The 12,182-nt window shown below is 45.2% G+C and overlaps 1 protein-coding gene across 1 annotated transcript in view; it reads right to left on the bottom strand.

Moving 5' to 3' along the window:
• SCN11A (sodium voltage-gated channel alpha subunit 11) overlaps nt 1–12,182 on the bottom strand; it is a 75,639-nt gene that overhangs the window by 1,683 nt on the left and 61,774 nt on the right. Inside the window, exons 24-26 of the mRNA XM_084754902.1 lie at nt 11,394–11,538; nt 4,816–4,916; nt 3,170–3,440 (exon numbers count right to left, since the gene is read on the bottom strand). Coding sequence (XP_084611028.1) covers nt 3,170–3,440; nt 4,816–4,916; nt 11,394–11,538 — 517 coding nt within the window. The remainder of the gene's footprint in view (nt 1–3,169; nt 3,441–4,815; nt 4,917–11,393; nt 11,539–12,182) is intronic.

Genomic DNA, 12,182 nt, shown 5'->3' with positions numbered 1-12,182 from the left:
GTCCATTGTACACACAACTAAGAAATGTCCACTTGTGTTTCTAAGGTTTCATACTATTTTAGATGGGGTTTAGGATGGGGAATGGATGCATATACCATTGAAGGTAAGTAAGGAAAACATGGCAGTTATAAAGGGCTATTACCTAGGTTGCATTTTCTTTTTAGCTACCCATGGATCAGCACCTACCATAGTTTTCCTATTTACTGAGTGCAGATGGAAAACAGCGCCCCTCCCTACAAACTCTTTTCCACACATCCAGTCTTTCAGAGTGTGTGGAGAAATTTCTCCTGAAGATTAGCTTAAGCCTTGATTGAGCTACAGAGGGAAATTGTGGGGCCCAAGAGACCCCAGTTTATTAAATGGGATGGGTGCTTATTCACCTGAGGCTCCAACACAGCTCTCTGCAGTGAGGACAGGCTATGTGGAGGTGGCAACCCTGAGGTGCTCCTCCTTAGTCCAAAGCTGCCCGCCGATCTCTCCTGTTTGACATTTTGCTCGCTGTGAGGACCACTGAGGTCTCCAGCCTCACAACGCTTGCACATGAAGGTGGGAGACCTGTTCTCTGCTGTGGACACGCCAGAAATGGTGTCCCAAACAGAGCTTTGCACAGACCGATGAATATCTGGGCCTAAAATGTCACCCTGTGTTCTCACGGCCTACTCATCAGGCAAAGTGTTCTGAGGAGGCAAGGAGTTTACATTTTTGGCCCAAATATTATAGAATGGCTGGAACATGCTTGCCTTGTGTAGGCATGGCCTTCCCCTTGCTCTGAGGTCACTGGGGATCACAGCAGTGGAAATGATTTTGCCAGTCTCCTAGTGACTACAGAGATCTCCCTCGCTAAACCCCATTGCCTGGCTGTGAACAAGACGTACTCTAGGTGGGCAGACAGTCCTGGCAAGGATGGTGCCCACTCAGTGACACCGGCCTTTACAGGCTCAGTGCTAAGTACTTTATGAACCAATCAGGCCCGTCTGAATCCGTGTTCGCTCTAAGTGCAGCGTTTGTCTTTTGCGAACGCATGACTTGGTGTGCACCTGTAACGCATCTTACTCATCAGTTAGACTGCGAACTCCGAGAGGCAGGCTCACTTCTGCTCACACTCATTTTGCATTACTGTTAAGAGCTGAGGCAGGGGCTTGGGGGAAGTGTGGAGGCCAGGTGTTGGATGTGGACACAGAAAGGTACATGGGACTCTGCCCACACTTCTGAATAGAATTGGGCTTCTTGTGAAGATGTTGTCCTGTGTTGGAGCAAACTTTCTAGAAGCACATGTGATTTCCACTGCCACCGCCCCCTGCCCCCAGGAGCTGCTGGGAGGATTCCAGTGATCCTTCTAGAAGCCGCACAACGCCGGCCATGTCCTGGAAGGGGCGGTGGGAATGGTAACCTTCTTTGCATATGGGAGGAGCAGCTCAGGCTGCTCCTTTTGGAATGGGGAGGCCCCAGACTCATCTGATAACCATTCTGTAATTTTCATCAATGTCACTTTCACCAACAACTGGGACTAATCAATAAGATCATAGGTCTACTTACAACCATCTATCTACACACACACACACACACACACACACACACACACACACACACACAGCTTAGAACCTGAGAAGACTCTGACTCAATCTGCATCCCCTGGGAGCAGGAAAAACTAAGCACTCAGACCTAACACCTGGCATGCAGCCTTTCTGAGACAGGACTGAAGCAACCATTTGTAAAATCAGTTCTCCTTGTCTTTGATGCTCTCTGGACTATGAGAGAGGCTCTCGGGGCGCCCCCTACACACTGTAAAAAGCAATGTTAAGTCACATGCGATACCTCGCACCTATCATCCCAGCACTTGGAGGCTGATGTGGGAGTGTTAAATAAGTTTGAGGCCAGCCTAGGCTGTGTGATAAGGTCCCGGTCAACCCGGACTAGGGCGGTACCCCATCTTAGCATCCCTCATCAACAAGGAGAAAGAGAAAAGGTCAAATTAATGTGTCAGTTCAAATCAAACTTCAAAGACCCAATAAACTAATGGCTTAGCCATGAAGGAGTATATTAACATGCACACGGTTGAGTTTTGATTCTCATCACTGAAAAACAAAGAGTAAGAAAGAGAGCCACAGAGATGGCCCAGACTGAGCATGAGCTACTGCTGTAGTGCACTTGAGTTGGATCCCCAGCACCCACGTAGTATAGGGGGGCAGGCTGTAACTCCAACTCCAGAGAGATTCAGTGTCTTTGGCCTTGGTCTCTTTGGTCACCCATACACATCATTTTAAAATGATAAAAATAAATTATTTCAAGCTGGGCGTGGTGGCGCAGGCGCAGAGGCAGGCGGATCACTGTGAGTTCGAGGCCAGCCTGGTCTACAAAGCGAGTCCAGGACAGCCAAGGCTACACAGAGAAACCCTGTCTCAAAAACCTCCCCCCCCCCCACAAAAAATCTTAAAAGGTAAGAAAGAAAACAGAAAATAAGAAAGGATAAAGTATATGATAATTCTCTTTCTTCCATAAGCTTTATGGCTTATGCAGCAAGTCTGTGGCTATGAAAACCCACTGGTTATAGAACAAGGCTTGCTCGTGAGCGGGGCTCAAAGCAACGAAGACCCATGCAGCCCATCCCATGGGTCACGTAAACATAAGACTCAGGATAAAGAGGAGGGCTGCTTGTCATCGAGGCAGTCTTGACATCTGAGTGGGAGGCAAGGGAGCCCAGCAATGGTGCGTGTACCCAGAGTTCCTCTGGTACCCCGGTGGGTTTTGAGCACAGACACCAACAACATCAGCACTAACGGCCGAGCTGGTAAAACCACAAACCGCCCATGGGGCTCACGGTGACACAGAAGAGGTGGAGTTCCGACTCAGCCCCACTGAGATGTCAGGAACCACCGCAAAAGCTGTCGCGGGAGAGACTTTTTTCCCTCTCCATTGAGCAAGCAAATCCCTCAAGAGAAAGGGAATGGATGCCTTGTGGTGCTTCCCAAAGGGCCATGCGCTTCCCAGGAGGCCGTGCGCTTCCCAAGGGGCCGTGCATCCGCAGCCCGGCCACCACCACCCGATTTTTCCAGACCCTACGCTGAGCCTAATCTGCTCTCTGCGGAGGCGCTTGGCACACCTCCAAATGCTTAGCTTTCGGGTTTGCTCCTGCCTCTTCAGGGAAGTCCTGGCTACGGGCTTTACTTACTAACGACAGAAAGAACCACAACCACACAATCAAATAAGTTCCAGCCATTGGTGAAGTAGTGCTGCCGCAAAGCAAAGATTTTGATGAGGCACTCTACAGTGAAGAGGGCCACAAAGACTACATTGAGGATGTCAAAGATTTTCTTCATGTCTTCGGTCTGCCCGTCATATTCAGTCATCATGATAAGCATATTTAGGACAATAAGACCCAGAATGATGATGTCGAAGACCTGGCTTGTGACCAGGTCGAACACAAAGGCCTGGCATTTGTTCTGAGGAGGAAGAAGAGAGGAGAAAAGTATGTCGTTAAAAACAACAAAATTTGTTTTCTCTTACAACGAAGGCAGGTCCTAGAAATACGCACAGACCCCTTCAAAGTCAAGAGGTTCGTTTGGCCCCGCCCCCTCCCTTGTTGCTTTATTCAAAACTGATTGGGTGACAGCTTTTCTCTGCTTAGGCTTGCATTTTTAATTCTACTTTAAAACAGAGGCATAAATCAAAAATACCCTCCGTAGCAACACAACTTTGATGCCACGGACGGTAGGTGAGGTTGAGATAAAACAGCTCTTGGAGGCTTCAACAATAAAAAGATGGCCTCAGTGTCCACATCGGCATTTACCCAAGAGATGGATGCAGAGAGCACCTGCTCGACGTGGGCAGGATAGAACGGACATCTCCAAGGCTCTGTTTACCGGTTCAGAATAATCAGAACCTTAACTAAACTCCACATTCAAGCAACGCTCAGATGTCAGTGCTTAGTTCCAGCTGGAATAGGCTAGAAGAACAGCATCCAGCCCAGCAGTTACTAAAGGTGGAGACCTTATGATTTCATAGGATGACTGGGAGTGAAGTTGAACATTGATTCCTTTTCTGTTTGTTTGGTTGGTTGGTTGTTGGTCAGTTTTTTGAGACAGGGTTTCTCTGTGTAGCCTTGGCTGTCCTGGACTCACTTTGTAGACCAGGCTGGCCTCAAACTCACAGAGATCCACCTGCCTCTGCCTCCCGAGTGCTGGGATTTAAGGTGTGCGCCACCACGCCCAGCTGTTGGCTCCTTGTTTTGAAGTTTTAAATTTTATGATTTAGTTTTCTTGGGTGTAATGATTAGTAATGAACACTCATGTCTAGCTTTCCTAAGGACTTGTAGGCATCTTAATTTTGTTTGTTTGTTTGTTTGTTTCAAGATAGAGTTTCTCTATGGAGACTTGGCTGTACTAGGCTTGCTTTGCCGACAGCCTAGTCTCAAACTTACAGAGATCCACCAGCCCTTGCCTCCTTCAGTGCTGGAATTACAAAACATCTTAATTTTTTAATTCCTAAGATAACATGTATATATTTTTTAAAGATCCTGAGGCCTAGAGAGATGGCTCACTGGTTAACAATGTACACTGTTCTTGCAGGGACCTGAGTTCAGTTCCCAAAACTTCTGAGTCATGTGGCTCACAACTGCCTGTAACTTCTGTTCTGGGGGAATCTGGTGCCCTCTTCTGGCCTCTGTAAGCATTGCACTCACATGCACATAAAAACACACATACACAATAAAACAATACAAAGAATACTTCCTTTAAAAGTTAACCAGAGGGTTTTTATAAACCTTTGTCCCTCACAATCTTGTAACCCACATGTGTATTTAGTGTCAGTTGCTCTTACCAGTGGCCTTGGAATAGGTTTTTGAGGTTTTTTGGTTCCTAACTTTTTCATTGCATTATAGTATTTCTTCTGTTCTTCTGTCATAAAAATGTCCTGGCCACCTAAGTACATGGAGACATTGATGGCTAATTAGCTACCGCCACAGAGAAATCAGTATCTGGTTAGTTACCCCATGGAGAAGTTGGCAGCTAGCTAGTTACCACTAAAGAGAAATAGACAGATAGTTAGTTACCACTAAGGAGAAATCAGCAGCTAGTTAGTTACCACTAAAGGGAAATAGACAGATAGTTACTGCTAAGGAGAAACAGAAAGGTGGTTAGCTACCACTATGGAGAAATCAGCAGCTAGTTAGTTACCACTAGCCATTTTTGCAAGTCAAGTCTTGAATTCTTAGTAACAACTTTCATGTTATATGTCACTTTTATCAATAGTTTCTGTTCTGAAGGGAATTGAAAGAATCTGGATTTAGGCACCAGAAGGAAAGTTGGTTTTAAAGCATAAAAGAGAAATAAGGCCATTTCAATAAATTATAGCTCACTTTTTAGACCACACTGATGAACATCCTACAGTATCTTTGTAAATACTAAACACAGTTCAGGATGCATAAATTAAACCATAATACATCTATAATAGAAATTAGCAACAAAAACCACAGAATAAAATCCTATAGCAGAGGCAGGAGACATATGGGATGCAGGGTAAAGGGAGGGAAGGGGTACGACTTAAGCTCACTATATACACGTAATGGGCACATGCATGAACATGTCAGTTAATATGAAACCCACAATTAATGTGGACAAATGAGTGGAATTTTGAAGAGAAAGAGAAAACACAACAAAATGGCACTAAGATTATCTTAAATAATTAATGTAACATTACTAGTAAAAGTTAATTAAAAATTTTCCAAGAACAACTCTTAAGAAGAAATATATGAAGCCAGGCACAATGGTGCATGCCTGTAATTCCAGCACTGGGGAAACAGAGGCAGGTGGATCTCAGTGAGTTTTGGAGCCAGCCTGGTCTATAAAGTGATAGCCAAGGCTACACAGAGAAATTCTGTCTTAGAAAAAATGCAGAAATATGAGTTTTAAATATCTTCACTACTAATAAAAAGGCTAGTATTTTCATTTTTAGAAATTCATGCAACAGCTGGGTGGTGGTGGCACATACCATTAATCCCAGCACTTGGGAGGCAGAGGCAGGTGGATCTCTGTGAGTTCAAGGTCAGCCTGGTTTCCAAAGAGAATTCCAGGACAGCCAACATTACACAGGGAAACCCTGTCTCGAAAAAACAAAACAAAACAAAACAAGAAATTCATGGAACAAACAAACAAACAAAAAACCCTACAAATATCAGATAAAATAGAACAAAATTCCTTAGAAATATGTAAATGAACTTTTACAGAAGTTTGAAAAAAAAGTCTCCAGTTTCCGAAAATTAAGAGATAAGAAGCAAAATGGAAGCCAGGTGTGTGGCGCACACCTTTGATCCCAGCACTCGGGAGGCAGAGGCAGGTGGATCGCTGTGAGTTCGAGGCCAGCCTGGTCTACAAAGCGGGTCCAGGACAGCCAAGGCTACACAGAGGAAACCCTGTCTCGAAAAACCAAAAAAAAAAAAAAAAAAAAAAAAAAAAAAAAAAAGAAACAAACAAACAAAATGGAAAATTAGTCCCAAAACCACTGCTGGAGGCTGGAGGGCTGGCTCAGTAGCTAAGAGTAAACTGCTCTTCCACAGGACCTGTGCTTGGTTCACAGCACACATGTCTGGCAGCTCACAGCATCTGTAACTCAAGTTCCCAGAGAATTCTGGCCTCCTCAGGTGTGTGCACATGCACATGCGCACACACACGCGCGCACACACACACCTTTTTCATAAGGAAAGTGTCCCTTGACAATACAAGAAACTCAATTCTCATTAGCAGTAAGGTACTCTTGAGGTTGTGTTGGATGTGTTTGGTATAAAGACAATGAGCAATTTTGGATATTTAAAATATTTTGTTTTAAATTATGTGTATATGACGGTATGTTCGTGTGAGTGCAGTTGCCTATAGAGGCCAGACGTATAATACTCTGGAGCTGGGGTTGAAGCAGATGTGGGCTGCTCCACCTAGGTGCCGGAGACCAAAGCCAGGTCCTTTACAAGAGCAGTGTGCTCTAAACCTCTGAGCTGTCTCTCCAGCCCCTAACTTGGAAATTTTAATTTGTTATCATCCTCTTGTGCTCTTGAGACCAAGTATCTCAGTGTAGAAAAGAGAAAGAAAAGCATCAGAAAAGAGGGGAACTGACCCATTAGATGCCTGTTTCTACATCGGGTTTCATTGTAGCCTTGAACTTGAACTGGCTCTCTCTATGGAAAGAGCTAGAAACAATGACAGTGTGTGCCAGAACAGAGTTTTGAAAACCCCCAGAATTCATTAGTAAACTGTCCAATTGCAGAAGGGGGAGGGGGTTCAACTTAAGCCTGGGTTTTTTGTCATTCTAGACACAAAAACAGGGAACTTAATTTATTTGAATCCTGATTTGGACCCAAGACTTTAATGGAAAAAAGCAGATAAAAAAGATAAAAATTAATAAGTCTTTCAGGAAAATTAAAGATACCCGTGAATGCTTATATTTTAAAAAGTCAGTGATCTCAGGGAAAGAACATCATGATGTGTCTGCCCAAAGGACTTAGAAAAACAAGAACAAATCAGTAGATGGGAAGAGATACAATGTATTGTGGCAGAAATTAACAAAATAGGAAGAGAACAATGCAAAGAATTAAAGAAACTAGGACTTGGTTCTTTGAAAAGATAATCAAGACTGAAAAACTGTTAGTCACTATTAGTCTCTCTAAGAGAAAACCCCAAATTAATAGAGCTAGAGACAGAAAGGAGGCATATTTGCACGCCACATATAGAGAGACACACCCCCAAAACCTTGCCAAAATGAAACTCATTATTTTGTACACCTAAAAATTTAAAGCCTGAGCCAGGCTGTGGTGGCGCATTCTTTTAATCCCAGCACTCGGAAGGCAGAGGCAAGCAGATCGCTGTGAGTTCGAGGGCAGCCTGATCTACAAAGTGAGTCCAGGACAGCCAAGACTACACAGAGAGACCCTGTCTCGAAAAAAAAAAAAAGCAGGTATGTTCCAAAACATTTATGAATAAAATGAAACAAATCTCACAGTAGGGGCCTGTGGGGCATCGCTGACAGGAGGGTGTTCTTTGGTAGTAAATGTTATGCTGGGTGCTGGATATTTTAGGTTCATTCTAGAATATTTCCCATAATAAAAAAAAATAATAAAACAAAAGGTTGCTGTGGTGTGATCCACACAAGGCTTCCTGCAGCAGGGTTAAGTTAACGCCACAAGGCTGACATCCAAATTGCTGGTGTTGATTGCAATCAGGACGTGCATTACAGTGGCACCCACAGCCGTTCCCTCCTCCCTGACCTGAGCAGCAGCTTCAAAAAGGCAGTGTCACAACAGCGTGGGACTTTCCCCACAGACTGAGGAGGTTAGTTGGCACCAAGGGACAGCTCTGCTGAATTAGAAGAGGTTAACAGAAATTTATAGAAAGTCCTTAGCATGCTTATAACAACCAAAGATCAAACGCTGAGCTGGGGGGGGGGGGAGGGGAGCAGTGCCTCGTGTTCCTAAAGGAGAGAAAGTCTAAAGGGGGAGTTTGATTCCACACAAATACTCAGGTCTGTAAGCTTTTAAAAAAACTATTAATACAAAAATGTAAGAAGTAGGGACGGGGAGGACGGCTCAGTGGAGAAAGTGTCTGGTGTGCAAGAGTGGGGGCCTGAGTGTGATGCCCAGAACCCACATAAAAGCCACGTGTGCGGCTGGGCATTGGCACTAAGTGGTAGGGGGCTTGCACTGCATGGACAAGGCCTTGGGTTTCGTCCCAAGGCTGAAAAGATAAAAGTATTACGGAAGCTGAGTGTTGCAGCGTGTGACTGTAGGCCCCCCCCCCCCGCCACCGCACTGGGGAGGTAGAGACAGGCAGATCCCTGGGGCCAAATCAGTGAGTTTCTGGTTTCAATAAGACACTCTGCCTCAAAATATAAGGTAGAGCCGGGCGGTGGTGGCACACGCCTTTAATCCCAGCACTCGGGAGGCAGAGGCAGGCAGATCGCTGTGAGTTCGAGGTCAGCCTGGTCTACAAAGTGAGTCCAGAACAGCCAAGGCTACACAGAGAAACCCTGTCTTGAAAAAAACAATAAATAAATAAATAAATAAAGTAGAGCAACACTGAGGTAGACCCTGATGTCAAGGCTTCCACATACATGTACACATGTATACACACACACACACACACACACACACACACACACACACACACACACACGATGTAAAAAGAAAGTCACAAAATGGACTCAGTAGATCAAATATGCATAAGAGAGGAATGACAATGTTATTAAAATCGTCAGAGGAGGTGAGCAGCTGGTCCTTACTGTTAGGACCACTCATCTATAACAAGACGAGCAGAATCACTAAGCATCAAGTGAAGGAAATAAGACCATAGCGAACGCTTTCTGCAGCTTCCAGGAAAGGGACCGTAAATGACAGCAACAGGGGTGACAAAGACTCAGTCCCAGGCATTCTCAAGTCTGGAAGGTCACTGGGCAATATCTCTAATGTTTTAATTATAGGAAGGGATACTAATAATCAGAGATAACCAGAATTGTAAGGATGCTCATGATTGCTTACGCCATCAAGAAATGTAGAAACGACTTAAATGGTGAAAAAGAGAAGAACAGTCAAGAGGAATTGTGGTACATAATCCAGCTCTCAAAAGTATGTGTGAGAATGTGTTCTGTCTGTGTGTGTGCATGTGTGTGTGCGCACGTGTGCGCGCGCGCGCGCGTGTGTGTGTGTGTGTGTGTGTGTGTGCGCGCATGCGTGCAGGTATGCACATCCATGTATGTTCAGAGGTCAGAAAAGCGCCTTGGGTGCCCTCCATCTTATCCCCATGAGGCAGGGTCTCTCACTGATCCGGGCTGGAAGCCAGCAAGTCCCAGAAGCTGTCTCATCTCTCTGTTCACAGCACTAGCATCACAGGTATGAGAAGCTGTGCCCAGCTTTTTACATGGGGACTGGGGATTTGAACTCAGGTCTTCATGATTGCATAGCAAGCATTCCTACCCACTGAGTCATCTCCCTAGCCCTGAAAATTCTTACAGTAAATAATTATTTTATAAAATAAAGTACTATTAATGAGCTCAAACACCCCAAAATTAAAAGTATAAAATAATCCCAGTGATGCAAACACACACACACATACACACACACACACACACACACCATGTGTATATATGGTTACAAACTTGGGGGCTGGAGAGATGGCTCTGTCATTAAGAACACTTGTATCTTTTGAAGAGACCTAGGTTCAGTTCCCAGCATCCACATGGTGGCTTCCAACTATCTGTAATTCCAGTTCCAGGGGATCCAGCGCCCTCTTCTGGCAGCCATGGGCATTGCATACATGAGGTACACAGACATTCAGGCACACCAACACACGTAAAACAAAAAAAAATTTTTTTTAGTTTTTGTTTTTCTTTAAAAAAAAAAAAAAAGATTTATTTATTTACTATGTATACAATGTTCTGCCTGCATGTGTGCCTGCCTGCCAGCCAGCAGAGCGCACCGGGTCTCCTTATAGATGGTTGTGAAACCACCATGTGGTTGCTGGGAATTGAATTCAGGACATCTGGAGGAGCAGACAGTGTTCTTAACCTCTGAGCCAGCTCTCCAGCCCTGATTTTTAAGTTTCTTTTTGTTTGTTTGTTTGGTTGGTGGTTTTGTTTTGTTTTGTTTTGTTTTTGGAGACCAAGTTTCTCTGTTTAGCCTTGGCTGTCCTAGACTCGCTTTGTAGACCAGGCTGGCCTCAAATTCACAGTGATCCGCCTGCCTCTGCCTCCCAAGTGCTGGGATTAAAGGCGTGCGCCACCACACCCGGCCTGATTTTTTAGTTTCTTAACTAGAGAGAATTATACCAAACTATACCAAAATGATGCAGCAGTGTCTAAAATGGTCACCATTTGATGACTGATGTAGACAGATCTAAATTTTCTTTTATCTTCCTTAATTTGCAAAGTTAGCCAAGAGCTCCAACAGCTTCCAGGGTCAGGAAAAGAACTATTAGGTTGTTATAATGCCTTGGAGGGGGACCCCCTAAGCTCGCCTCTTCCTCAGTCATCTGCCCAAGCGGGTTCAGGAGCCGGGACACAATAATCTCAGAGAGGGAAACCCGTTTCTCTTTATTGTGAACAACACGACACTCTTGAGACGCCATTGGGCTATGACGGCCGTGCACACCTGCCAACCATGCAGGTGGCTGGTCTCTTCAGGCCAATTAGCAGCAGCCTGAGACACAACAGTAATCACCTGAGTTAAGGCAGCACTCCATGGCCGAGCAGAACCCAGATTCCTTGCCCTTGTCTTTGAGAGCACTCCGGTCTCCTCTCAGCTAAAGCAGGTGGGCTTCCTGGCCGCTCTTGAGCAGTGAACAGCCTTCTACGCTAGCACCACACCCCCCACCAAGCATTGCAAGCTGGGTGGAACAGCGCAGCTCGGCCAGCATGCATACTTATCTTTCTCTGCTGCTGATTGAAGTTGTCAATAATAACTCCGATGAAGAGGTTCAAGGTGAAGAATGAGCCAAAGATAATAAAAACCACGAAGTAAAGATACGCATAGACATTCGCCTCAAAGTACGGCTGCTCGTCTTTCTCCTGGGGAAAGATTTTTATGAGCGGGGAGGAAAACTTAATGAGAGAAAAACAATTACTGAAGGAAAAAATCAAGCTACCCTAGCTGCCTTGTCCAGAAGCCCAGAATGGATTTCCCCAGCAGGTTTAACCACATAGCATCCTTCCGGCATCTGTGCACCACTGGACGCCCCTCCCTTGGGTCCCTTGCTTAGCTCAAGGTGCACACAGTGGGGGGGTGGGAGCTAGGAGGTCGGAGTGTTTCTCACAAACAATGAGAAGCTTAGGGGATGAAAAGAGAGGGGAGGGACAGGGTGGCATCTGTCTTTTGAAAGTCTCTCAAATGTTCAAGTGTCTGTGTGGATATGCCATTGAGGATGAGCCTAGCACTGGACAGTCTACCTCCAGCAGAGGTGACCGGACCTCGTGGCTCTAGCACAGTCCTCCTGGATGCAACATTCTGCCTGCAGTTGTGTCTTATCATGGCAACCTGCCAGTGCCTGGCACACACTTTCTGATAACTAGATTCCCAAGACACAGGATTAAACAGGCAGAGTGAGTGAGCTCCTGTGTGGATGCTGGCTGATGACAGCATGCTTTCTAGCTCAGGGTTTGCCCCAAACCACCCGCATTTCTCATGTCTCAGCCATGTTTCTCACTTTATTATT

The sequence above is a fragment of the Acomys minous genome (assembly GCF_964271855.1).
Source record: "Acomys minous genome assembly, chromosome: 13".
In the NCBI taxonomy this organism is placed as follows: domain Eukaryota; kingdom Metazoa; phylum Chordata; class Mammalia; order Rodentia; family Muridae; genus Acomys; species Acomys minous.
This window is presented reverse-complemented; position numbering and strand designations above follow the sequence as displayed.